Source organism: Scomber japonicus, chromosome 8 (assembly GCF_027409825.1).
Source record: "Scomber japonicus isolate fScoJap1 chromosome 8, fScoJap1.pri, whole genome shotgun sequence".
Lineage (NCBI taxonomy): Eukaryota > Metazoa > Chordata > Actinopteri > Scombriformes > Scombridae > Scomber > Scomber japonicus.
In genome coordinates, this window is record NC_070585.1 from 10,343,771 (window position 1) to 10,371,025 (window position 27,255).

General features: G+C 42.0%; 2 protein-coding genes across 2 annotated transcripts in view; one reads left to right on the forward strand and one right to left on the reverse strand.

Moving 5' to 3' along the window:
• Positions 1-19,759, forward strand: part of LOC128362603 (rho guanine nucleotide exchange factor 9-like) — a 35,370-nt gene extending 15,611 nt beyond the window's left edge. The window contains exons 2-11 of the mRNA XM_053323414.1: positions 7,494-7,673; positions 8,334-8,423; positions 9,562-9,762; positions 11,483-11,662; positions 12,050-12,282; positions 13,341-13,470; positions 14,163-14,294; positions 16,480-16,723; positions 17,047-17,115; positions 19,199-19,759. Of these exons, the coding sequence (XP_053179389.1) occupies positions 7,548-7,673; positions 8,334-8,423; positions 9,562-9,762; positions 11,483-11,662; positions 12,050-12,282; positions 13,341-13,470; positions 14,163-14,294; positions 16,480-16,723; positions 17,047-17,115; positions 19,199-19,374 (1,581 nt within the window). The 5' untranslated portion in view covers positions 7,494-7,547 and the 3' untranslated portion in view covers positions 19,375-19,759. The remainder of the gene's footprint in view (positions 1-7,493; positions 7,674-8,333; positions 8,424-9,561; positions 9,763-11,482; positions 11,663-12,049; positions 12,283-13,340; positions 13,471-14,162; positions 14,295-16,479; positions 16,724-17,046; positions 17,116-19,198) is intronic.
• A 5,119-nt stretch (positions 19,760-24,878) lies between these two features.
• Positions 24,879-27,231, reverse strand: LOC128363245 (ankyrin repeat and SOCS box protein 12-like). Its single transcript, XM_053324194.1, has 3 exons — positions 26,923-27,231; positions 25,123-25,651; positions 24,879-25,024 (listed from the first exon to the last, which is right to left on the reverse strand). Exons 1-3 carry the CDS (start codon positions 27,205-27,207, stop codon positions 24,879-24,881), a joined length of 960 nt encoding a protein of 319 aa, XP_053180169.1. The 5' UTR covers positions 27,208-27,231.
• Positions 27,232-27,255: the final 24 nt, after the last annotated feature.

The window sequence follows — 27,255 nt, forward strand, 5'->3', positions numbered from 1 at the left end:
CAGCTGGTCTTCACTGTCAGTCAACCACTCCTGTCAGACCCATATGACTATAGTGCAGGAAGAGGATTTTTATTTTCTTTGAGTATATTGTTCCCTAGGTGACTTGACACTGCCTGTTTATTATTTTCATGTGGCCATGGTATCAACATTTGGACCATGCCTCCTCATTAACATACAGCTGGGAAAGCCATATGTAAAATGGAAGATACATTATTTTAAATGGCAAATGGGAAAGTGAATATGTATTTCGAGTTTGATGTTTCCCTTTTTTTTATTTCCATTTAAGTTTAGGTTTTTTTCATGGTCACTATACATTTTTAAATTGTTATCATACATTTAAATGTTTCTTTTAGTTTAATTGTGGCATGATTATTGCTAGTGGTGTAGTAAAATAATCATTTTAATTTTATCTCTATTGATTTCCTATTTGGACGTTTGATTTTAATTATGACCAAAATAACCTGCCTATTTATACATATATGTGTGTGTGTGTGTGTGTGTGTGTGTGTGTGTGTGTGTGTGTGTGTGTGTGTGTGTGTGTGTGTGCATACAGGGTGACACAAGTGATGCAACAAAATAATCCCAATTTAAATAGGACAGGAAAACAAAATGACACACGTAGATAGCAAATACTCTGTTATTGTTAGATAACTTTTGTAATCAATAAAAAGTTGTCAAAATGAATAAAATGCAAAGTGTAATATTATAGTATAAATATTATTACATTTGACATGCAACATTGTTATTGCATGACAGGTACATGACATACTGTATGTTTTCATAATGTTTTGTTCAGTTTTTACAATATCTACCCAATATCTACCCATGCAGGGGTAGATGGCACTTTCTCTTTGTCCTTATTTTTAGAGACACATCAGCATAAACCTTTTGATGCTGTTAGAGAAGCTTGAAACATGTTGCAACTTAAGCAGCTGTTCATTTAAAAAAAAAAAAACTTTTTTGTATTTTTCATCTCTCTTATAGTGTGTGAATTGAATGCATAAATTGAGCAGAAGATGTTTCACATTTTTTGTCTCTAACATTTTCCCTTCCAATGCATATTACAACACTTGACCTTAATGTGTTGGATCTTATGAAATATTACAGCCTGTTACATCAAATAATAGATATAAACATGGGTTTATAAGTTTGGACACTGAGCTGCTGTTTACACTGAAATATGAATGCAAGCTATTTTATAAATCAGAGACTTAATTAGGTCTGAACTTCCTATTTTAAAGTGTATTTTATGGAATGCATGAACTTTATAATGAAACAAGTTAAACAAAGATGATACTTTTGCATGGCATGGCTGCTTGCATCAGTGATGTCTGGTGCACAGGTGGTAATAAAGAGTGCACATGTGGTTGATTATCAGATCAACTGGGCATACTGTATCTGATTGATGCGTGGCCACAGACAATTTGGCACAGACAAAAAGGCTGACACTATGCCAATAAAATTATAAGATGGTGATCACTTTGAGGAACGTGCATCCATTATTCTGACATTTATTCTCCTTCATCATGGGCTGTTAATGATAAATGATAAATCACCACGGCACGGTGATATTTTTAGATGGGGTGGGAGATGAATGAGGTTATGATTCTGGCCTCTGTGGTCGATGTAGTCAGTGAGGGGCAGGCTGTGCCCCTCCCCCGACTGTAGGTGATGGCTGATGCCGGTAGTCTAGCGGAGCGCTGATCAGTAATACAGGACCGCCTCTCAGCCTCACAGGCGATCTCCCTGGTCCCCACTCACTGGAAGGCAGCTCTGCAGCTGCGAACAGCCGGTGCACAGCCTCTCTCTTGTCTGCTTTGAGAATCTATTGGCCTGAGAGTCGCTCGGTTTAGCGGAAGAGGCGAAACACCGGCAGGTGTTGACTAGCGGGGAGAAATCGCGGTGCAGACTGATGACGATGATGATGGTGAGGATGATGCATCTCTTCCCGTGCCTTTATGAATTACAACGCGTAGTGTGAAGAGGCGTAGGGGCATCTATTTTTTTTTCATATCTTTCCTAACTGTAATGGTGGATTTCTTGGTCGCTTTGGGGCTACGTGTCTAGACTGGGGGAGCTGAATACCTCCCGTCACAGAGAACGCATCTCAGCATCGGCCCGCAGCGCTGCGCCATGGCCTTGGATGTCCAGACTTGCGCGGTGTTTACGGTGATCGCGGTTCTGGTGCTTGTGAACGTGCTGTTGATGTTCATCCTCGGTACACGTTAATGGATCTGCGCTTGGGGCCCGGTTCGCAGCGCACCACACTTTCACACAGGAGAGGAGAGAAAGGCAGTGCGCGTTGGTCGAGAGCGGGGACACCCGGCGCTCCATCACGGCTACGCGTTGAAATGAATGACGTTGGTACAACATAATGTATTTCTGTTACCCCCCCTCCCCCCCTCCCCCCCTCCCCTTCCCAAATCCTTCGTTATGTCTTGTGTCCTCTCACCGTTTGTGATAGCTAGTGTTGTCTGGTGGTGGTCGTAGTTGTGCGGATAAAGATCTGTGATGCTCTTACCTTTTCTGTGGTGACTGGAAATTCATATCCCCCCGCATATAAACATGCCCCCCCTCTCCCCCCCACGTCGATCTCCCTCTCTCCTCCATGTTGTATTTTGTGGATAATGCGCATGGATTAATTTGATTCTGTAGCCTAATTATTCGAGTTATAGATGATTAAAATTAAACTGGTGGTCTTTTTTTAACAGCAGCCTGCTGCTGCGTCAGGACTTGTTTTTCTATTGTAATCCACTGTAGCCACATCTACAACATGGCAGCTGACAGCTGAGCACTGATCTCTCCTCTGATCTTTATGTGATATTTGTAGCAAATAGTGCAAGTGAGAGGTTTGTGCTGCTGATCTTAGACTCTGGAGGATCATTGTAATCTCAGTTGAGCAGTAACCAATAGCAGGCAGGGCTAGGCCTAATAAAGGAGGGCCTCCTTCACTCCAGGTTTCCCCCATTTTAGATGCAGCTAAACTCAGCTCCCATTTCATAGCCCACAATATTCACATTTTAGTGTAGCAACTGTTTCTGAAACCCAGACATTATTACACTCGCTCACTAAATAGTGACCAATAAAAAATTGATCATTTTATGTACGTATTTCTTTCAGATGAAATGCCCACCAAGTGAAAAGGCTTGTCAGATGAAAAAAAAAATCCTTTTCTTTCACATGCAGTGACATAATCTAATAAAGGATTTGAGGCAGGTGTCATGAATGTTGAATGAATGTCAGAAATAGATATGCTAAAAGCCTATCCCAGAGCCGTCCATGACAGTCCTATTAATAGGGATGGTAGGCTGGCGAGGTTTTTTTGAAGATACTGCATGTGCTCTCTCACACTCAAAGCTAAGTGCTGTATGTTTTCGGTGTGCCTAGTTAAGTGGTAAATGTTGTACTGTAGGTGTAGGGGGGGAAAAAAATTGGCGGCCATGTTTTTGTGAACACAGATACCTCCATCACATGCCATGGCATGTGGGCCGGTGTTTTCATCACGGTGGTACAGCGCATAAACATCCTTCCTAGCGGGGACCCCCACAGGACTGTAAACACAGCCTCTTGATGATGTGTACTGCAGTGGTTATGGCTCAGTTGGCTAGCAGGGATAACGCAGTGGTACTTACACATGTGTGTTCACATCTAAGCATGTGAGCACGTTAACTTGTGTGTGTGTGTGTGTGTGTGTGTTTGTGTGTGTGTGACATGGCCCAGCTGTGTGTTATCTGTAGTTCCTCTTTGAATCAGGGTCCTGTGCACGTCCCGAGTGTTCACACATTTGTAATCCCTCCAGGGCAGGTTTCTTCTAAAAGAGTTTCTGTTAAATGCTGTGCAGTCAGAAGTGGCAATGTGCGGACGGTGTGTGTGAGCGAGACAACAGTGTGCGTGTGTGAGGATGTGTGTATATTTCTCACCGGTTTTAGACAGAGCATCTTTGATTGGCTCCCAAACTCAGGGTATAAGTGTATTACATAACAGGGTTGGCAGACACAGGGAGGACGGACCGCGAGACTCACTCGGTGCGTCGGAAAGAGAAGCCTCTTTCTGGAATACAGCACCTTGTTACTCGACATCTCAGGCTCAGCTCTTGCGGAGGAGCATCACCTCGACCGCTTCCAAAGAGGGAATTTAATTATCATGATTGTATGAGCCGGACTTCTCCATGCATACACTCTCTGAACAGTTTCACGCCACAAACATGGTAAGGCTGACTTAAAGGCGTGTGTATTTGCTCAGGGATGCTGTAGGTGCTTTGGTGCAGCTGTGTCCTATGGCTAGAGATAGAGGAGGATGTTGGAATGCAGTGGAGCTGCCAGTGCAGTGAATGCTGATGTGTTGTGCTGCAAAGATGATATAAGAAATGAATCGCATCTCTCTGTTCTCACTTTTTTTTTTCTTGTCAGTCTCTATTCCTGTGCTTGAACATGTAACACAGAGCATTGTCACATACGTCCATGCACAGAGATAGATTTCTCTGCATTCATTTGCATTGACCCAAATACAGGTTTTGCGGCTCAAAGACGACTTTTTTTTTTTTTTTCGCCTTCTGGTTTTTGATGTTGTAACTGCAGTGTAACCACAATGATCACATGGGTCATTACAGCACACAGGTAATGAGAGGCATTGTGGCAAGACTTCCCTGTGTTTGTGTGTGTGTGTGTGTGTTTACTGTATGCCATTTGATCAAAGGTACGAAGCTGTGCTATGGCAGGAATTGGGAAGATTGATTATGTAATGTTTTTAATTTATTCAGACATGTAGAGAGGGAAAAGGGATGCAATGTATCCGAGAGGGCAGTGCTGATCTCATTAGGGAGATGGAGGGATGAGGGGGAAGGAGAGCAGGGAGTAACATTGGCCGTGAATGGATCTCAACCCCTCTTCCTCTCTTTCTCTCTTTCTGTCTGTTACCTATATTACAGCAGATTGATGGGGACTGGAGAGTTCGTGCTTGGAGTGAATGGGGCTGAAAATGGAGTGGTGCTGGAGGGATGGGGGGGTGGGGGGGGGGGGGCATTTGGTGGTAGGGGTTTTAGGCCAAGCAGACATTACAGTAAAGGGGAGCAAGACTCAAGACTGACCTCAGTGCCAAGGCTCATCTGTGCTATGGGTGCTGTTTCAGGCAGATGTCCCAATGTCAGATAGTGGCGGTCAAGCGGAAGTGCTTGGGGTCCTCTAGCTTTTTTTTTTTTCTTTTCTTTTCTTTTCTTTTTTTTTACTATCCATGTGTTCGACAAATGATTTAAATTGAATTCCTCCTTCCTTCCTGAATCAACAATCATTTTTTAAAATCTTTTTGAGCACTATTCATTGGTCCTGTTTCCATGGCAGCGTGACACATGTTTTTGCGGTAATCCTCCTCTCTTCCTGTAGTGGAGAGCTTTGAGATATAGGATGGAGTTATTGTTACCCCCAGCTCCCAGCCCCCGTGTGATTCTTGATTGAATCAACCTATTCTGTGACATCTTTGATCTCAAACCTGCACGATTCAGAGGCGTACACACACTCTCTGTGCACCTTTGCATTTGCACACACACAGAAACGATCATGTTAGTAGATTCTCATAATGTGATCGGTTTGACATGTTAATATTTAATAACAGAGTGATGTAGTAGTTATTCAGTGGCCACTCTTTATGCATCTTCCTTTGTGTGTGTCCGCTCTCTCTCACACACACACACACACACACACACACACATCTACATCTACATTTGGAAATATTCTGGTGCATCCTGAACTGTCCTTGCCTCATCCCGTCATCTTGTCAATACCAGTGAAGCATCCTCATCTGTCGCCATGACGACGGGCTGTTCTTTCCCTTCCAGGCATGGACGTTCCTCCCTGTGTTCACTCCTCAGACCCGGTTGGCTTATATATCCTCCCCTGTAATTGTCTCAGTTAGCCATGGGGGAAGTGTGGGCTCGTCTACAGGTTTTAAGGGGCGACAGAGCTGCTGAGTTCGAGAGCTCGGATCCTTGCAGGGGTGGCGGGCGAGGAGGAAGTGGGTAGGAGAGGGGGGCGGGGGGAGGGGGGGGGGGTGAATACAAACATCCAACACACAATCTGCTGTTTCTCATGGACATTCTTACAATCTCCCTGCATCAGCACATACTGTAGTTAGAACAGCATTTTTTGGAGCCGGAAAGACGAGATGCATTTTAAAGGGTTTCTCATTTTCTAAAAGGCAAGGCAAACTTAAAAATGATTTGACATCAGCAGAAATAACACAACTTGCTTCGCTTGAAAAAAAAAACAACTAGTTTGATATTATTATGAAAACGCTTCAGTACAAGTAAATAACTAATTTTATGTCAATTCATATGTCATTCCCGTCTCCGGGCCTTTGACAACTCTTTACCTGGAGCCTAAGCAGCTCCTGTCAGGCTCGGTTAGAGCTGGCTGCTCTGCCCACAGCCCCAGGGACTGGACGCATGGTTAGCTCTGGACTAGAGAATGCTGATGAACACTACTTTGGAGAGAACAATTGGAACAAACAGTTGGAGCTTTGCCACAGATGGACACACAGTTTTAATGCATACAAGTTTGTCTGCACATGCGTGTGTGTGTGTATGTGTGTATGCATTTGTGCATGCGCACGTATGCAAAGCGACAAAGCAGTGATGGATAGCGGCACTGTTCGGTAGATGGATGATGTCAGACACAGGTCCTTCTCAGGGAACGTCGTCCGCTGCGTCTCGTCCTTTAATGAGAACAACCTTTAGCCTTTCTAATGCTCCTAAAGAATACTGATCAGCTCACAGGCATTCATGCCCTCACACACAATACAATACTCTTCTCATGTACATGCACACAGCTGTACAATTTACATTTTCAATGTCACATAATGTCCCCATTATTTATTCATAATGCTAAAATCAATAGGAAAGATTTGATGAGTCATCCTTCCATGTTTTGTGAAAGACTGTGCGGCAGATAAAATAACAAGCCCCAGTGACAGAGTGAAGGAAAGGAGATTATCCCTTCACATTTGTTTGCTCCTCAGCATTTATATTTCATTAACACGTGTAATTATTCTAATGTCATAATGGGCCAATTACCGTCCCTGTGTGGAGACTGGTGCTGTGCTTCTGAACGCTGTGTTGTTTCTCCACTAATGGCTCTGCCTTTTTTGTGTTGTTGTATTTTGTTGTGCTGTGTCGTGGACTGTGCCATTGTGTTGTTCTGTTTGCAGTCCCTAAGCTGCCTGTGGGCCCTGGCTTTGAGGGTGTGTATTTGCATCTATTAGTAATCTGAGTGGGTTTAACAACAAGGATTCACACAAATTGAGACCAAAATGAGGCCGGGTACTGTATTACAATCATTTTCAAATTTGATTTAGATGCTGTTGTAGATCACGTGTATCCATATTTATTGGTCAGTGTCTGCAGTCCTGTTGTTGCTGTTTCAGTGGTGTTCCCACAGTGGTTGCTTCATGTCAAGAGAATATAGCATAAGACATTGCCTGTCTCTCCCTCCAAATTCTTCCAGTTGATAAGTGGAGGTTCAATCGTCAACGCTGAGGCGGTATGGGACCATGTGACCATGGCGGACCGGGAGTTGGCGTTTAAGGCCGGTGACGTCATCAAGGTGCTGGACGCCTCCAACAAGGACTGGTGGTGGGGCCAGATTGATGAGGAGGAAGGATGGTTCCCTGCCAGCTTTGTACGGGTGAGTTAGCTGTAGCCATGGCTGGCCAGCGACCATAGACACAACACACACCCACACACATACAGAGATGGAGGCACATGAACATATGCACACAATCTGATAAGGACACATACAGGAAGGTGCACACGCACAAGTATTGTTATATATATATATATATATATATATACACAAAAACACACACAAGCACAACAACATTAAATATGTTTGCTCCACACGCACACACACCAAGTTGAGTTATGCTTTATTTTAATAATACATAACACTCCAGAGATCAGAGAACAGCTAACTAAGTGCCTTTATCGGGTGTTCAGGGACAACGAAACAAACATGCTGATCAGCCCCCTTTTTTTTCTTTTTTTTTTAGTGTGGCATCACCTTCAACTCCTACCCTTGCAATGCACTTTTAAATTTTACAACAGCTTCAACTGTTTGTTTCCCCACACCTCTTTCACTTAACTCTTGCTTACTTACTGAAGGAAGAATTAGCATCTTTGTTGTAGGTGGAGTCTTCCCCCAAAGCAGAGCAACCTCCAGACACTCCTCATGGCCATTCCCACCTGTCCACCCTTTCCATATTCACTCCTGAGAGGGCAGGGCAGACAGGCTGACTGACTGTCAACCAAAAAGTATCTCTCTGTTGTGTCATTCTTTCTCTCCAAGGTGGAACCCCACCCTCCTCAGCCCCAAACAAAACAGGTTTTCTATATCAACCCCATAGCAACTCCACGGTTCCAAAACACCACGTCAAAGGTGCGTTTTCCCAGCTTCATCTACCCATCCAGCCTGCCCGCCCACCCGCCCGCTCCAGTCTGTCCACGCAACGTATTCCTCGACATTACCAAACATTAACGTCCCCATAACGTTATCACATCATCCTTTTTTACGGGGTTGATAGAGAGGCAGAACTGATGAGTCAAAAGTAAAGATAAATGTCTTGTTAAAGGCTAATGTTCAAATTGTATAAATGTACTCATGTAGAACAATGTATTTTGGGATGATTATTCCTGTTAACATTCATGTTTATGTATATTTTTTTTTAATATGGATCATTGTTCTCTTATTTATCTCTTATTTACTATTGACTCTGAATATTTCTCAGTCTTAAGGCTGCGCTACTAGTTCTCGTCTGCAGTCAGTGCTCTCCCACCCGTCACTCTGCTTGTCTGTGGCGCTGCATTCCTCATCTTGTGTTTGGCATTCTACCCGTCGGTTCTTTGATGTTCTCTTGGCAAACTGTGTGTCATCAGGTGTTGGCTGCTGGGCATCTGAAACCACGCTCACTTGGCCCTTTCTTTCTATGAGCGAGAGTGGAATACGCTATGTATGTGAATCTGTGAGTGTGTGTGTGTGTGTGTGTGTGTGTGTGTGCACATGTCAGGAAATCGTGAGGCTGAGCGTGTGTTCTGAGAGTGTTTATGCATGTATATGTGTGGAGGGGTGATCTTTTCTTTTTTTTCCTTTTTTTTTTGAGTCACACACAGGGCGTGGGCATTGAATCTCCTCTGGGCACCAGTCTCAGAAATACTCTGGAGTGTTTGGTAGTATGTCCCTCACCTTTCTGACACACTGGACTAAGAGTCTTACTCACTGTCCAAACTAGCAGAGACCCTCGAAAAGAGGCTCTGCGTCTGTGAGATGTGGGTTCATGTACATGCTGTGGGTGTGTGTGTGTGTGCGTGCTGTGTGCATTCATGCTCATACCGAGTGAGTGGTACAGTACCAGCTATATGACCAAGATTACCTAAAGAATATCTAAATGTGTCTGTTTACTAACACCTTTTTCATCAGATTTACACCCATGACTCTTTACTGTGCACATTTCTTAGTCAAGTGTATGTGTGTGCGGCTCTGTGTGTGTGTGTGTGTGTGTGAATGTATTTGTCCTCAGCTGTGGGTGAACCAAGAGGATGGGGCAGCGGAGCCAGCAGAGGGGACCAGCGAGGTGCAGAACGGGCACCTGGACCCGACCAATGACTGCTTGTGTCTGGGTTCGCCCCTTCAGAACCGAGACCAGATGAGAGCTAACGTCATCAATGAGATCATGAGCACAGAGAGACACTACATCAAACACCTCAAGGACATCTGTGAGGTACTAAAACACGTGCCCCCCTCCCAAAAAAAACCTCATACATACACACTGCAGTTTCAGGCATTTTTTTAGTACCAAAGAGACAGGAGGAAAGGTAAATGATAGGAACTGAAATGTATGAGAGGAGCAGCAGTATTTGATGCTACGTAAGGTTCTCCTCTAAATTCTTAACACTCACTCAGATTTGTTTTCTCTTGAATCCAAAAGCAGTCCTAAAATGAATCCTTTCTTTAAAATGAAGTTAAAAATGAAAGTTAAAATATGAAACCACAATATGTCAAATGTATAGAGTAGTGCCAGCACCCACTTAGATTCATTATATTATGAATAATGCGAAAGTGAAAAGCTCAAATTCACAACTAAACTAAACAAAAGCCTTGCCATAATGATACAACCAAATTCAGAATCAAATACTTTGATATGTTAATAATTTACATTTACAAGTAACATAAAGTTCATTTTTTCAAGAAGTTGTGGGTTTTCCTGCCTGAGTATACAGTATAGGTCTGATTTGACATGGCTTAGTGTTACTGTGCTTCAGAATACATATGAGCATGTGCAGTGCAGATACAGCTAATCTGCAGTCTTATCTTTGTGAGTACAGTTAATACATTATGATACAGAATAATACATTCCAACATGTATCCAGCTTCATGTGTGTTTTATTTATGATAGCAAAGAGACCATAGTCATGAGCAATCACTGTTGCATATTTCATGATGTGAAAGCATAAAAACCTAACTTCAGCAGTTAGACTTCCTGCTGATGCTGTAAAAATACTAATACACAAAAATGTCAGTGAAGTAAAATGACTTCATTGATCTTGTTTCTTAAAGCTATCCATACTGCAAACATGTTAATGATATGTCAATCAAAAGAAGAAGCTCCTGTTTGACACCAGCAGCCATGGCCTAAGTGCAAGTTAAGAGTCACTGGATTAAAAATGTCTGCAGCGGTATGACTCTGGGTGGCCGTGGTTTCTAGTTTTGAAATTTTTGCTTGTCTAATCATCTATGTCTAATCCTCCGGCCTTTGTCTGTCATGAGGGTGAAGTGTAATGTTTAGAAATAGTTGCAGCAATGCGTAAATTTCTCGCCTCTGCACGTCTCGCCTATGGGAGCACCTGGCATTTTCCATCTCGCAATAAACATGCGCAGGCAAGCAGCGGAGAGGAATTAATAAGCATTTCTTGAATGGAGGACTTTCTATATTAAATCACTGCTATGATTTTTATTACTTGCACTGAATTTGACTCAAGAAACAAAACACAAAAAAAAAAAGGCTCAGCATCTGTGTTTCACAAAGACAACAGGGGAGACTTCTGGGTAGTGGAGTGCGAAATAGCAAAAAGCTACCTCTTACAGCAAATCTTTTCCCAAAGCGCCAAAGCTTCAGGGCATTTAATTAACCACAAGAATGGGACTGACAAATTGGGGCCACAGTTCGACCTACACAAAATTGTCTTTGACTCTACAAAAAGTCCTGCAGACTCATTGTTCATTTTGATTTAAATAAATTACATTTAAGGACAGACTTAATACTTTTATTGCCAGGAATGACCGAAAACATTGATGAGATCTAACAGACTGAGTCCTACATTGTACATTTCTGGACCGTTTTCTGACTCATCGCCTTCTAGCCATGTCACATTTCAGGAGCTGGCCGTCACACTGAATCACATTCAGAAGCCTAAACATAGCTGTAACCCATATTGTTGCAGGGCTACCTGCGCCAGTGCAGGAAGCGTGTGGACATGTTCAATGATGATCAGCTGAAGGTCATTTTTGGAAACATCGAGGACATCTACCGCTTCCAGATGGGCTTCGTTAGAGACTTGGAGAAACAGTACAACACAGAGGAGCCCCACCTCTCTGAAATCGGACCATGCTTTTTAGAACATGTGAGTTCAAGTAGTTTTGTTTTTTTTTGTTGATAAAAATTAGGATGAAAAATAAATAGACTCTGACACACTGTCCAGCCGAGAGCAGCTATAATTGCTGATAATTTTGTTAGGCCTGTTATCTCAAGATCAGAACTTAATTATCTCGTTATTTTGAGATAACAGTTAAGTTGTGGAGATAATTAAGTCGCCAGCAAACAGTTTATCTCAAGATAACGAGATAATTAAGTAATGATCTTGAGAAAACAGCTCTAATAAAAATTTTAGCAACCGTAGCCGCTCTTCTGTACATATTGGCAGTCTTCTCTTCCCCATGTTTTATTTAAAAGAGGATCAGTAGTTATTTTCCTCTCTGATCATGCACTTCCCTGCTCTTTTATACTACAGCAAGATGGTTTCTGGATCTATTCGGAATACTGTAACAACCACTTGGATGCCTGTATGGAGCTGAGCAAGCTGATGAGGGATGGCAGGTACCAGCACTTCTTCGAGGCCTGTCGCCTCCTCCAGCAAATGATTGACATCGCCATAGACGGCTTCCTGCTCACCCCTGTCCAGAAAATCTGCAAATATCCACTCCAGCTGGCTGAGCTTCTCAAATACACCGCGCAGGAGCACAGGTACCGTACTCTTTGGCCTGGATCATGTTTAATCTGCTGAATGTGTTGCTGTTTGATGCAGGTTCATTTGTGTCTAAATAGAATCTATTACTGAAGCAACGTTGGGCTGTGGAAGCATTGTGTTGCAGTGCAGCTGTTGCAGGTGTTGGGTTTATTCTGCTGGAGCAGTGATTATCCATGCATGAACTCATACTAATGTTGTTTGCACTGTTTTACCAGCTTTATGGGAAGTTTATAGATATTTAATTAAGAAATCTCAGTTGCATTGAAATCAAAAGCTACATTAGTACAATGCATAACCAACATTTTCATTCCATCCCATGCACACATATGAATAATTGCACAGAACTCTGTATAGAAATACATTACAGATTAAATATAAATTGAGACATTTTCCACACGGGTTAGGGTTAGTCACACGACACAGAGGCGCAGTAAACAATACAAACATTTGCAGAGGACGTCTCGTGTGCAGGACGCACATGCAAGCATCCAGATGTGCAAACTCATGCGTGCGAGCCCCGCACAAACACGGCGTAAGTGATTCAGCGTGTCTCAGCCAGCTCCAGGTCATTCACAAACCACGCGTTCTCAGCCAGAGAGGGACAGGTGCCAGCTCTGCCAGCAAGGCCTGCCAGATCACAGTGTTTGACTGTTAGGAGCTGTGGAGAATCTGCCAGATATAAGCCCGCTTTCTGTCACACACACACACACACACACATGCACGCGCGCTATCTTCCAAAGTGAGGATTGGATCCATAGTACATCTAAGCCAAAGGGATAAATCCAGCTCAGTTAGCATAGGCGTGGTCAGAGTTAACTGTGGATAAAGAAAGTAGCTGATTAGGATTAAATGCTGGTGTGTTGTTTTGACTGCGTTCCAGCAGACGTACTGTTGTTACTTGAGTTTATAACCCCTAGTCCTTTAATAAGCCACTCTGTCTTTCACTACTTGTGCAATACATGTCTTTTTTTTTTTAAAGAGTGGCCAGATTCCAAGAGCTATAACTTTACCTTTTAATACCCCAGGAGTAATAATGTGTACACTGTGTCTGTAGTGACTATCGATACGTGGCAGCAGCCCTGGCAGTAATGCGGAACGTCACCCAGCAGATCAACGAGAGGAAGAGGAGGCTGGAAAACATCGACAAGATCGCCCAGTGGCAAGCCTCCGTTCTGGACTGGGAGGTGTGTGTGTGTGTGTGTGTGTATTGACTGTGGAGTAATTACCGAGCATCTGATGTCGACGGATGTTGTTTTATTGGCTAAATCTGGTCCGGTGTGTGTAGTCAATCTTTGTAGTTACAGAAAAAAAGGGCAGGAGGAAGTACTCTTTTCTGTCCGTACAGCTGTCCACAAGCCCATGTTTACTTTGTGAAAGCAGACAGTTTGATGTTTACATATTCAGAGTCACTCCCTGAATTCCTTAGATGTTTGTCTTTTAAAAAGTGAACTTTGTATGGATTTTATGAGCTCTGAGGCTTTCAGACTGAGACATAAACAGGAGGATGGGACTATCACTGCAGATTTTCACAGATTTTTGACAACCTCTAAAATATAATTTATTGTTTGCATGTGACTGTAAAAATCCTTAAATTCCCTAAATGTTTCTCTTTTTTCACAAGCTAAAAATAAATGTTTCACTTTAAGACATTCAGACAGACATAACCTTGCAGTGGATGACTGATCTTCTAATATAAGCCTCTCTATTAACATCTCTTAACGACATTAGGCTTATTAACTTTTGACGGTGGCATCAATTACATAGTAATGTCTCTGCATTTCTTTTTCATTTATGAATTGTGTATCTGTTTTCATGCCGCTGTGTGTGTGTGTGTGTGTGTGTGTGTGTGTCCATGTGTGTGTGTGTGTGTGTCTAGGGGGATGATATCTTGGACAGAAGCTCGGAGCTCATCTACACTGGGGAGTTGTCATGGATCTATCAGCCGTATGGACGCAGCCAGCAGCGAGTTTTCTTCCTCTTTGATCACCAGCTGGTCCTCTGTAAGAAGGTAGGCTGACTGGCTCTTTGTTCATCTTCCTCCTTTTATTTGAAGACTTTTGTCGGCTGAAAACAAGCTGATAAGCTAAAAACGCAGCCTCAGCCAGCGTTCCTGAAAGTTGTGCGCATCACATACCGATGACAGAGACGCTCCGAGACAATGTGACTTCTTCAACCTTACTTGAGAGCTGCAAAATAGATTACATAATACTGCATGAGACGCCTAACCCCCACCCCCCCCCCCCACCCCTCGGCGTTGATGCGCTCAAATACTCAGCACCTTCCGCAAAATGGAGATGTGGTCGTTTGGGCTCTAATGCGCGGGAGGGCTGTGCTCTCCTGTCAGACGGATGTTCACGCTCGGATAAACTCGACGGTGCACGCACAGGGGGATGCGGACATAAATGCGGGCAGACACTTACACACAAACAGGCACGGAGGCAGAGTAAGTGCAGCATCGCGGGCACACACGTGTACGCACAGAGGAACAATCACTTCACAAACGCACACTGAAAAAAAAGTCACATACATATGGATACGTTGTCTTTCTTCTTTCTGTTTCTCTCTCCTCATCCTCCCTTCTTATATCACCGTTAAACATCTCTGGCACCAGGAATGAACTCCAGAACGTCTGCGGATCACCCCATGTGTTTGCTGTTATGGTCCACTGGGGGGAAAAAAAAAAAAAATCTCCAAGACACACTGAATTATAAATTTTGGTCTTTGTTGTACACTTCCTTCTCCGGCGTCCTCACTACTACATATGTAACAGGAGCCCTCAGGGTGGGTTAGTAACACGTTGCATGTTGCCTTCCATCTTTTTCTCCCATCTCTTTCTTATCAGCACACAGATTTGTCTCTGCACGCTCATTAGATGCTATTTTTTTTTCTTTTTTTTACCTTCATTGACCTTATAGTGTGACTGGATGTTATTTGCTCCTAAGGCAATGGACTACAGAGATTATTGTATGTGGACGTCATATTTGTGCAAATAATGAAAGTTAGGTTGCTTAAGGTTATTTGTGCTTGATGTACTAACATGAAGCTGAAATGATAAGTTGATTGATTAGTTGTTTAGTTTATCAAGCATAATACAAATCATTCTTCTTCCTCCTTCTCCAGTGTGAGGATTGGCAGCTTTTCTTTGTTTTAGGTGACAGTAAATTTGAAGACATCATCTTGGACTCTGCGTAATTGTGATGTGCATGTTGCTCTATTCTTTTATATTTTTTAGAGCAATATCAGTGAAAAAAAAATAGTCATCAGGTTTATCAGTGATGAAACTATTGTCACAGCCCTTTACTGGTGTCGTTGAACAATATAAAATATTTTCTTATGAGATTACGCTATCTCCAGAATCAAAAATAACATTTCAGAGTCAAAGAATTACCCTAAATCTTTGTGGGTGATTTTTCAATTAACATGATTTATTTACGTACTGTAGTTAATCTGTACTGCTAATTTACCATGTGTGTATGTAGTTAGTTCTGGTGTTGCATTAGGATGACGTAATATTAGAAGAAACAAAATGCAGTCTCAAAACCCAAACTGTCAGCTTATTAATAATTTACTCTTTATTATGATTTTTGATTTTATACATTGTATTTATTTATTCTACTTTCACTACGTACTATTTTTACTATATTAAAATGATTGCTATTTTTATTTTCAATCGTATATTACATTGTTTTTGTTTTTCGTTCCTCTTTTTTTTTGGTTCTTTTCTAACATTGCTCTACACTCCTTTTATGTCCCTTTTATGTAAAACACTTTGAGCTGCATTTATTGAATTATATGAAAGGGGCTATACAAATAAGTTATTATTATATTTATGATTTATTATAAGCTCGACAAAAATAGAATTGAATACAGAGTTGTAGTGTATTATATTGCACTTGTGTATCTCATTAATTGCTGTGTGACAATGCCAGCGTTAAAGTCCTGGTTCCAACCTTCCTTTATTTAGTGATATCACCTAACGAGCAGATTCTCTGAGAAATTTGGCATTCTGCGACGTGTATGGAGGGCGTTTGTATGTTTTGGGCAGCAGATGGAAAGGGTTGCATAAGACGGACTCTCAGGATACCACGGATGCTTGTTGACACCTCTAAGGTTCAGCACACACATGCACACACACACACAAACACACACACACACACACACAATAACAGACATCTTCTCCTCCTCTTCCCCAGGATCTGATACGCAGGGACATCCTGTACTATAAAGGCCGTATCGACATGGATCGCTACGAGGTGCGGGACGCCATTGACGGGCGTGACGATGACTTCAACGTAAGTGTGAAGAACGCTTTCAAATTGTGCAACAAAGACAGCGAGGAGATCCACATCTTCCTGGCCAAGAAGCCGGAGGAGAAGATCCGCTGGCTCAGGGCCTTCCACGAGGAGAGGAAGATGGTGCAAGAGGATGAGAAAATCGGTTAGTCACGCACCTCCATACATCTCCTCTCTGTTTGGAAAACATTAGTTTCATTCACAAGTAGTTTTTTTCTGCAGCACATTACAGAGCAACGTTTCCCTGATGTAATGTCCATAAAACTCACGCTATACAGTAGCTGTTAGAAAGTGCTAGAAATGCTGTTTTTTTTAATATTCTACAATGTGTAACCTTCCTGAGCCTTACCAGTTAAGACTCATTTTAAAATTGAGGTAGATTTTGTGCTTTATATGGCTTTTGTTTGTGGCTGCTGCTTGTGGCTCCTGCATGGACACATTGTTCAACATACTGTACTGTTCATTTAGGTTTTGAGATCTCTGAGTACCAGAAGCGGCAGGCAGCCATGACAGTGAGAAAGGTGACCAAACAGAAAGGTGAGGCAACAAGAAGATATCAGGTGATTTCCTTTTTCTTTTCCTCGCTGGTGTGCTCTGTCTTCTCATCGCTGTTTACTCTCCCCTCAACCTGCTCTCTTTTTTTACTTTCTACACCTCTTTTTGAACACGCATACCTTCGCTTATGAATGGACCTAGACTAAGTTGTGTACTAAGTAAGCTAGAAAAGTCACGTGGCTTCATGTCTTCTCGCTTTTTTTCCCTACTACCTTCAATATTTCCTCTGAGTTAAAATGTCTTGTCAGCCAAATACACGAGGATGATTTGATATGTGTAGTAAAGCAGCTGTTAAGCATCAATGAAAAGACAGAGGGCTGTTCTGCATGAAGTATTGAGTTTAAAGGGCGATACCAGTGTTGAGGACATGTGGGTTCTGTGTCACGCTTGTCTTGAGAAAATTCAATACCTCAGACAACTGTTTGCTTTTTTTTCTTTTACTGAGTTAGGGTGGCTGTCGGTGCTTATGACTCACATTTACATCAAAATATAGCTGAAACCACGACATTTTGCAGTAGTTTCTTTTGTTATGTCTTAATTATGTCAGCAAGTGAGCCTCTACTTTATATTGTGATATATAACACAATGGAACAAGTCAGAGGAAAATCAAGGTAAATGTGTCATTATGTCAATTTTACAAAAATCTGTGCCACAAATGTCAAAACTCAACATCAGTGACAAATGAACCCCAACAGCCACCAGCTATCTCAGTAACAGAAAAAAAACATGTCAAACAAGTTATTTAAGGTGCTAACTCCTGACAAAGCAACACAGACAGAGGACCCACATGTCAAAACTGCTGGTATCACCCTTTAAGATTTAGCCACTTTAGCGCTAGGCTAGATGTTTGTACATTTACCATTACTGATGTTCTTGCTATTGCCAGTTTCACAATAAAGCATGACCATCCATTAAGGAATAATTAACCAATGACCACTGCTGGAATGTCTCTCTCTGACATTAGGATCCCTGTAGATGTCTGTCAGAAGTAAATGTTGTGTGTTTCTAAGTGCTGTATGTGTACATGGCTGGCACAAGGTGAAGTACTCTCTTGAATTTCAGATTCATTTATAGATTTCATCTTGAGAAAGAGGGCCATGTTGTATGGACATGGTTTGAAAATGATAAAGGTATATGCATTAGAGTTCTCCTTAGAGCTAGCACAATAAGATGCCATGGCAACTGCTAAGCAGCATTGGGAGGTGTTGTGATTAACGGTGGCATTGGAGCATGCAGTCACTGTCCAATCTGTTTACAAGCATTGTCTTGACTATCCAACATAAACAGGTTTCACTAACACAAATAGACCAAACCCTTCTAACTGCTAAAACAGTGTTTGGCAAAAAAAAAAAAATAGCCCATTACAAAAAAAAAAAAAAAAAAGAAGACACTGTTTCTCATCTTTTCATGTCTTTCCTAAGATGCCATGGCAACTTTTGAATATTTCATCTCCAAATATTGACTGTATCTAATTTTTAATGACACTAGCATAGTTGTGATGCTTGTAGACTGTAGCTAAATGACATTGTAGACCGTAGTTAAACGCATATTAACAGCTTTTCTGTTGGCTCTATTTTCGCCACTCTTGTGTTCTCAAGTGTTGAGGGTGCTATTCAAACAAACGTGCTGTCAACAAACATGGAAGAACAATGTGTCTTGTCCAAATGCCTGGTCTCATCATTGTATCCGATGTAATCTGTTGGTTCTCTTGTTTGCCTGCGACACGGTTTGATTGAATAGCATCTTTAGTCTCCCTTGTGTCATTGCTAGAGCTGAATTTCGCTTTACTCCTGATTCAGCCGTCATCATATGATCATCCTGTATCATATCTCAGGTTTAATATGCAGGAATGTGAACACCGAAGACTCATTTTGTACGTCTATGTGCCTGTTCTCTGTGGAAGCATGAATTGGTGTTGTGCTGTTGTGTCTGTTTCAGATACAATACTGACAATGTTTCCTCTTTGCTACCCACTTCCCCTTCTTTTCTCTTTTGCTTTGTGCCCTGCACTGCCTCCTTGTCACCCCTACCCCCCATTCTTGCTCTTTTGCACCTGCCTTCCCAGGTGTAAACAGGTGCACGCCCCCCTCATACCCGCCCCCCCAGGACCCCCTCAGTGCGGGGCAGTATGAGGTAACGGAGGACATGGCACAAGGAGAGGTTTTTGAATTCAGTCAATCCAAAAGAGGCCAGGCTCCTTTCTGGCAGAATTTTAGTAGATTAGCTCCATTTAAGAAATAGAGATACACAGACTCTTCTGAAGGACCAGCTATTTTTCTTAGAAGCACTAAACACTGGATGATCATGTCCCATGATGAAGAAAATACGAAAAACACACATACACAAGAGACTTCAAAGTTAAGGACCAATGTTAAATTTAGAGTGTGATTGGAAGCAGCAAGAGGACTGAAGACTTGGATTTCAAAAAAAAAAGAGGAAAAAAAAAAGAAACTTTACAATTCATATATGTTAGTAACGTTCTTAGTTATCATGCTTCTCCAGCCGAGTCAACCGTCATGAACTCTTTCCCTCGGATTCTGCATAATCACACCATCTGAATGTCCTGGAGTTCATTAAGATTGTTGTATTATTTCATTTTGAATCCATCATCCAGAGACAAACACAAGGCCACACCAGGTCATCCGTAGTAGTATGATTGTGTCTGAGATCCTGCTGTGCTGCTATGTGCAATTGCCTGTTGCATTCTTTCTGAATGTGAGATTGAATATTGACAGGCCTCAGCCACCAGCTGAGGCATCCGACGGACCTGTGAAGCTCGGCTGTCACCTCTGAGTTAGATCCATCCCACCGCTGATCACAGGCTCTACTCATGTCTGTGTCTGGATCTCCTCATCACTCCACAGCGATCCACCTTCCTCTTCACTCTCTCAAGCTGTCCGCGTGTAGTAGCCCTCTCTTCAGCAAGTATGACGTTCACAGTGTCTCCTTCCCTTCCCTCTTTGCATCCCTCTCTCTATCTCTCTACCTACACCTGCTCAGCCTCTGTGAGTCAGTGCTTCTCAGAGGAAGAGCTTCATTCTTTTGGAAGCCTGCCATTTGCCATGATATGATGGGTCAGGAAACAAATCAATAGTGGGAACATCAGTAGAATATTTACATCCTTTCACCAACCAGTTTTGACAGGGTATTCATATCCGATCACACCGAGGGGCTGTGGGTTGCATTTCACGGAGAGCTCGCCACTCAGATGAAACAGCTGGGAGCAGGAGATAGGCAGGCTACGGTCCACCTGCCTTGTGTCAGAGCCCCTCCCCTCTCTCCCCAGAGACCACCCCTGTAGCACTGTGCTGGCAGCTCACTGGGTGTTTGGAAAGAGTATAGCCTACCTCCAGAAATCCGCTGAGAGCAGAAAGTGAAGTTGATGCATTGGCCGAGGTCTAAAATAATATCTCTTTCATACGTCAGCTGTAAAAATACTTCCTCAGTTGACTTAATAATTTTATATTGCTCACACTGTAAAAAAAAAAAAAGAAAAAAAAAAAAAAAAGCACAGCACATATTCAGTTCCTTTTGTCTCATTTGAGTTAAAGTGATGCAAACATGTGATGCAAACATGTAATGCCACAGCGTGAGACATATGAGGGAACCCTAACCAGCACAAGGGGGAAATGGTGAAAAAAAAGATAAATGAACCGGTCAACTATCACAGTTCCTGAGGTTGTGAGTCATTATGGCAAGAAAGTTCTCTGTAGGAGCGTGTGCCAATACCGCAGGGAGGCAGGAAGGTGAATTTAATCTGTAGCATGCAGGTGTCCTCTGTCAGATTCATGCATCCCTTAAAGACCGCAGCTTCTAAATCTTGGCACTCCTCCCTGTCACGTTGTTTTCCAGATCTGATCCATGTTCTGGCAGTTAGCTCGGCACCATTAAGTGAATTACAGGGGGACTGTGGTCTGATCAGATTGATTTGTTTAATCATCAATGTCCCTGAAGCTGCTGTGAGCAAGATGCTGCCATAGAGTCCAATTCTTACTTCAGCAGAGATATTAGAAAAGAGAAGATCCACTGAGGAGAAAATGACCAGTTTTACACACATCATGAAAAGGTGTATTCTTTTCTACAGTTGGAATGTAAGTGAAACATCTGTCCACGGTTTGTGATTATATTTTGACCTCAGATGCAGAAGTACATTTTGTGTTGAATTATATCACCAGATGGACAGTACATATACAGTATGACAACTTGTGCAATGTGATATATCATTATATATCTTCACTATTCACTACAGTGATATGAAAGAGTTATATATTGTTCTATGTCATTTGTTTGCCTTCTTATAGGCCTTATAACCTATTGGAAAAAAGACCTTAGAGTTGCTTTGTATGTTGTGTAATTTATGTTATGTTTCAGTAAAGAAAATTGAGAAATGGGTGAGTTGACTGCTGGTGTCTGTAGAGATGGCTCCCAGTGAGATAGTTTCGGTAGATAATTCCCTTGTCTGGCAAAAAGATATGGTTCCCAGGCCATGATAACCTCAGGTCCCGTGCTACTCCCACCAAGCCCCCCCACCACCACCACCACCACCACCCCCCACCCTCTCCCGAACATCCCCCCTTCCAATTCCACGCCACCACCTCTACCAACATACAGACACAAGCATGCAAGCAAACACACACAAACACATGCACACACTCACAGACACATAATCATACGCACTTGCTGGCCCGTTCTGCTGCGGAGAAGAGAGATGCTATCTAACAGTGCCTTCCAGCATTCCACTAGTGATTATCTATTCAGTTTCACAGGCAGATTTGAATTAGTCATGTATTTTCCCTTCAGTGTGGGACTTGCATCTCTCTCTCTCTCTTTCTATCTCTCTTTCTCTCATACACACTGGGAATTCCTCTTTCCCCCGGTGCATGAGATCCACTCGGACAGAAACTTAGAGGTCAGGCCTTTTCCATATGAGTAGATACTGTGCTGTCTGACTGAAACACCTTATTATATTATATCACACTTACATAGCAGTAATTTTATTGCACAAAAAGAAGTTAATTCTAATTTCAGATGTTTAGAAACACATAGAATTCCTTTATTGTTATCTATTTAACTGAAAGATGGTTTAATTTGAATATATAGTAGAAACCAGATTTTCATTAGTCAAGTTAGGTTGCACATTTCAAAGTATATTATTAAGAGTGAGTTATGAATCAAAAGAAAAAATCATCTATTTTACCTTTATCAGCTACACACTGTAAATAATGTAAAAAGAACAGATCATATATTTGGATATTGGTATTTTGCGTTGGAGACGAATGTTGTTCCAGTTCTAGCGTGCGGTAGACCTCAGTACCAGGTAAAATGCATGCTTGTGGCATCCAATATTTTGCATGAGACTTAAGACAACTCTTAACAGATTGTTTAGTTTCATTTAACTTCCAATGGGATTCCCCACAAACACGGAACCATTCATTTGTGAACCCATGCCATCTCACTAAAGGGAGTTCTTTTCTCTGTCCACCTGTCTCCTGCTCACTTTACATACACGGTTGTAGCTTCTGTTTTTATTTATTGTCAAGCAGAGGGGGGAAACATCTTTTCCTCATGCTGAATCAAAGACTTAACTGTTGATAGGTAAAATGAAAGGCACTGATGCTCTCTTTGCCCAAATATAATGGGTACTATAAACTGTAACATTATCTTCGACTTTATTATTTTTCTTTTTTCTTTTCTTTGAGTCCAACCTACACTGTCATGGTCCAAACTGCTGGTTATTCTTGGAACGCCATTAAACTGCTGAGGCAAAACGGGTATCATTTTTTCTATGACAACAGTGAACCAAATAGGAGTTAGCACTGATCATGGGCGTTTGTGTATAGATTTGTAGTCGAGCAGAAGAGCTGAATAAATGCGAAACCTCTTGGGATGAGCTAAAAATAAACATAATCCTGAAGACACACACACACAGTACTTCATTGCAATTCACATCATGCTCTTGTTTCTACTTTTAAAAAAATGATTCTTTAAAGTACAATGACTTGACAGTACAAATTATTTCCTCACTTGTATTTATTGAATGCAGTATTAAATATTACCACTTTGGCCACATTGTTAGAAGGATGTATATATTGGTTTTATTTTTCTTATATAAGTATCATTCTGACCTTGTACTGAGAGCTGAGAGGACAGCCTTCTGTGCATTTTTTCCTCTTTTTTTTTCTTTCCTTTTTCCGGTCATAAACCAAGACAGCCAAGTTAGCAGACTGTCAACTGAATGCATCAGAGGTTCTCAGATTTCTGTAGTCCCTTTTAGTCCCGATTGTACATGGAGCCAGTAACCGCGCTCACGCACATTTAGCATAGCAACATCTTCAGTAGGAATTCCTCGCAGTTGATTAATGCAGCCTTGTGTTGTTTGAGATAAGTCAGGGTACAACAGAGTCTTCAATGAGCCATATTTGATGTGGTGTTCAGTGACAACAAAGTTAACAGAAGACTGGCATCCCCACTTTTTGGAATCACAATCTATTCATTGTATATTACCATCTAGTTTGAGGTCTGGATTTTTGCCTATCACAGAGAATTTACTCACAGTATCCATATCTTTTGTCACCATATGCAAACATTTTGTCATTTTCTTTCTTGCTGGCCTTTGAGTTTGATTATTTGTTGTAGAAATGAAAAACCTGAAAAATAATGCCTATTCAATCCAGAAACTGTGAATGGGAGAGTGGAGATGTCAACTGTATGTACATTATATGTTTTGATGTAATCAGAAGCACTGGAAATATGTTGTACTTCGCTGTAAAAATAAATCCATATCTGATATAGCTGTACTTTTGTTGAAAATAAAACCTCTACAGAACTATGTGTCGAAGGCGTCAAAGTGTGAGTGAGAGCATTGTGCTGGGTTTCCTGTCGTGTGACATCATCTCCCGGTCCCAATAGCTGAAACATGAACTCCTGTATATGTCACAGAACACGGGTGGAAATTGAAATTTGAGAACATTTGAAAATAACCTCTCTAGGATGGAGTTGACAAGTCACAAAGAAAAATTTGCAACAAACTTCCAACCACAAATTGTAACTGCTGTGATCAATAAGTAATGAGACTTATGCTAATATATTCTCCCAGTTGGCCGTACTGAAGTGTAGGCTCATCGTTCTGCTTCCTAATGTTTTGAAGTCCACAGATGCAAGACTGTTTTTCAGGCGAGATCTAAGACATCCCGGTGTGATGCAGACAGTGCCTGTGTGTGTGTGCGTGTTTCTCCAGTTGTGACTGTATGTATAAATAACTGAAGAACATTTCCGATTGTGTGAATATACCTGTCAAATCAGAGGTAAAGGTGATGCAAGGAGAAAAACTGCCACTGAGAAGGCTGGTGTTTGGACAAGCAGAATATGCAGTGTTACTGTGGTCTCTAGTGGTCATCTGTGGTGTTACACCTCCCTAGGACATGGCAGATTTTCAAACTGGGGCACTTTCATTGCTCTAAGCTTTGTATTGCTCAAACTATTTATTCAAATGCATCTATTAAATACAACTACATCTATTAACAAACTCCAGTCTTCATGTGAAAAAGTAAAAACTTTACAGCAGTAGACAGCTCAGTGACCTCTAAAGTACACAGAGAAACACTTTACATGGTGTACAATGAGACAGTGTCCTTCATCTTGTCCCTCTTGTTGGACAAACTCGACAAAGTTACATTTTAAGTCATGAATATACAGCAATGAGGTAAACAATATCACCGGGCCTTGCCTTGATGTTAACTTGAGCATCATATGAGTTCAGAGGTGTCGTGCTTCAGGTAGTTTCTCAAGATCACAGGAATGTCCAAACTGTCAATGGCAGACCCCTTATTGGAAAAGGGGAGGTAACTTCGGATTGCTAACCGAGTCTGCGACATCAGCGTCTTCGGACAAACTGTTGTAGAAACAGACACATAAAGTTAGATCAACTCTTGCATTTTGAGACATAACACCTGACAAAATGTCCAGAATCGGTTATAAGTAGTGTCTCACCTCTCTCCTTGAGCAGTAGAACCAGAGCTTCATTCTGCTTCGTAGTCTTGTCAATGATCAGTGTAGGGAGATACACATCTGCCCCAAAGTCTATGAGGAGCTGGATGTACTCCACCCCACAACCATAACGGAGACACACCTCCAGGACCGTCTTTGGCTGCTTTATTCTGGCCAGCATCTTCTCATCCGTGCAGTTGTAGTTGGGGTTAGCACCATGCAGAAGGAGCAGTTTAAAGCAGTCCAGGTGTCCATACACAGCTGAGATATAAAGAGGTCCTCTGCAGGCTGTGGCGTTGGAGGCCCATTCTGGCACTTTGGGTTTGACGTCCACCTCGGCTCCAAACCGAAGCAGTTCTCTGAGCACATCCATGTCACCCTCCCGGGCGGCAGTCAACACCGGCGAGCAGTTGTTGTACTGGCTGCCATTAGGGTCGGCTCCAGCCTTCAGCAGGGCAACCACACAGTCCAGATGTTTCCCGCTGACAGCTGTGAACAGAGGTGTCTGGGCCTTCACATCCAGACAGTCTATCTGGAGTGACACAACAGTACACCAACATGTTTTAGCAAACGCATTTCTGACAAATGTTGGTTTGGTGATCCAAGAATGTAAAGAGGCTGTAATCAATAGTTTCATTTTACAGCAGAACATATAACCCATCTATGCAGGATGAATCTACAGAGATCTTCACAGTTAACCTTAACTCTGCTGAGTGTTTTGGGGTCTTTCAGCTTATTATTACTTTTGCTGTCTACGTATTTTGGTTCACTCTCACAATTTATAGTGTTGTTTTCCGAAAAACTTGGGGGGGCGGGGGGGGGCTGCCCTGTACTAAACAGCAGACAGATAAGGTTGGCAACTAACTGGTAAACAAAGTGGAGTAAAAGAGCCAAATATTTCCTCACAAGTAGACCAGAAACAGAGCTAAGAGCAGAATTAATGTTTAACTTACATTGGTCAGGTGGCCAGAATCACAAAACCAATGCTGATGCTGCGCCATATTTGTTGGAAATAGGCCACTGTTTGTTAATATCAATATAAAAGTTTATTTATGTTTTCATTGCCTCTACACAACCAAAACTGTTAATGTCAATGCAGGTTACATTTCGTCATATGGGTTCATATCACTATATGTTGTGGGTATCATCACCTTATAAAGTTACACAGACCAACATTATAATTTATTTACCATAGCCCAAACACCTTATGAATGTACATCCAATACTAACTCTCTGTTTAGCTCTGTTTTGATCTCAACTGACACCTGAGGAAAATATATAAGTCTACTGGACCTTCCACACTGTTAACCACCTAGTTACCAACTTGGTCTGTCTTTCATTTGGTGCTGGGCACATAGCGTCAAATGGGTCTAACATTTGCCTGCTACGTCTGGAAACAAAGAACTTAACGATATTAAAAGGATCTGTTGAAGTGAACTGGGAGTAATTATCTGTGGGTTTGATGTTATGAGTGACTATTTTCACTTTATTTAGCCATCTGATCCATTGTCTATATAAAAATATGAATTGGTGCAGCTTAAATGTCCAAAGTGTAATAAAAAAGTATTTCACTTTATTGCAAAAGCCCTGCAGGAACAATTTAAAAACCTTGGTTAGCTTTTAAATGAAGTGGGTGTTGGCTGAGTGCAGTATATTCTGGTTATTAAACAAAATACTTTTGGCCATTACACCCACCAGCAGGCACATCTGTGGCATCCCACCTGCCCCCTCCACACCCACTCTAAAAGATCCATCTCATCATCCTCTTAAAGATGCACAGTAAAAAATCTCTCTACTTCTCACCTCTGCACCATGCTCCAACAACACCTCCAGGCACCTCAGGTGTCCCAGCGCAGCAGCAGTGCGCAAGGGAGTTACTGGGACCCCCCACCCACTCCGAGCATTGATAGATCTCCTGTAACTCTCCTGAGACAGGAGCTCAGAAAGAAGAGTCACATTGTCGCTGTTCACAGCATTGTTCAAGGCCTGACACTGCTCGTTGTCCTCATCCTCCTCCTTAGGCTGCAGCAGGGAGAAGATCTTAGAAATGTCCATCAAACTCATGTTGACAGCTTGGCCCAGAACCATAATGTAACTCCAGGCTAGTGCAAGTCAGAGTCCTTCATCTGCAACGGC

What these genes read in the sequence shown, in the direction of transcription:
- LOC128363245 (XM_053324194.1), bottom strand. Translation starts at nt 27,207, where the DNA reads ATGGTTCTGGGCCAAGCTGTCAACATGAGTTTGATGGACATTTCTAAG. An exon ending in TGTTGGAGCATGGTGCAGAG is followed by an intron (nt 25,652 to 26,922) that starts GTGAGAAGTAGA and finishes GTGTCACTCCAG; the next exon opens with ATAGACTGTCTGGATGTGAA. An exon ending in TCTACTGCTCAAGGAGAGAG is followed by an intron (nt 25,025 to 25,122) that starts GTGAGACACTAC and finishes TTTCTACAACAG; the next exon opens with TTTGTCCGAAGACGCTGATG.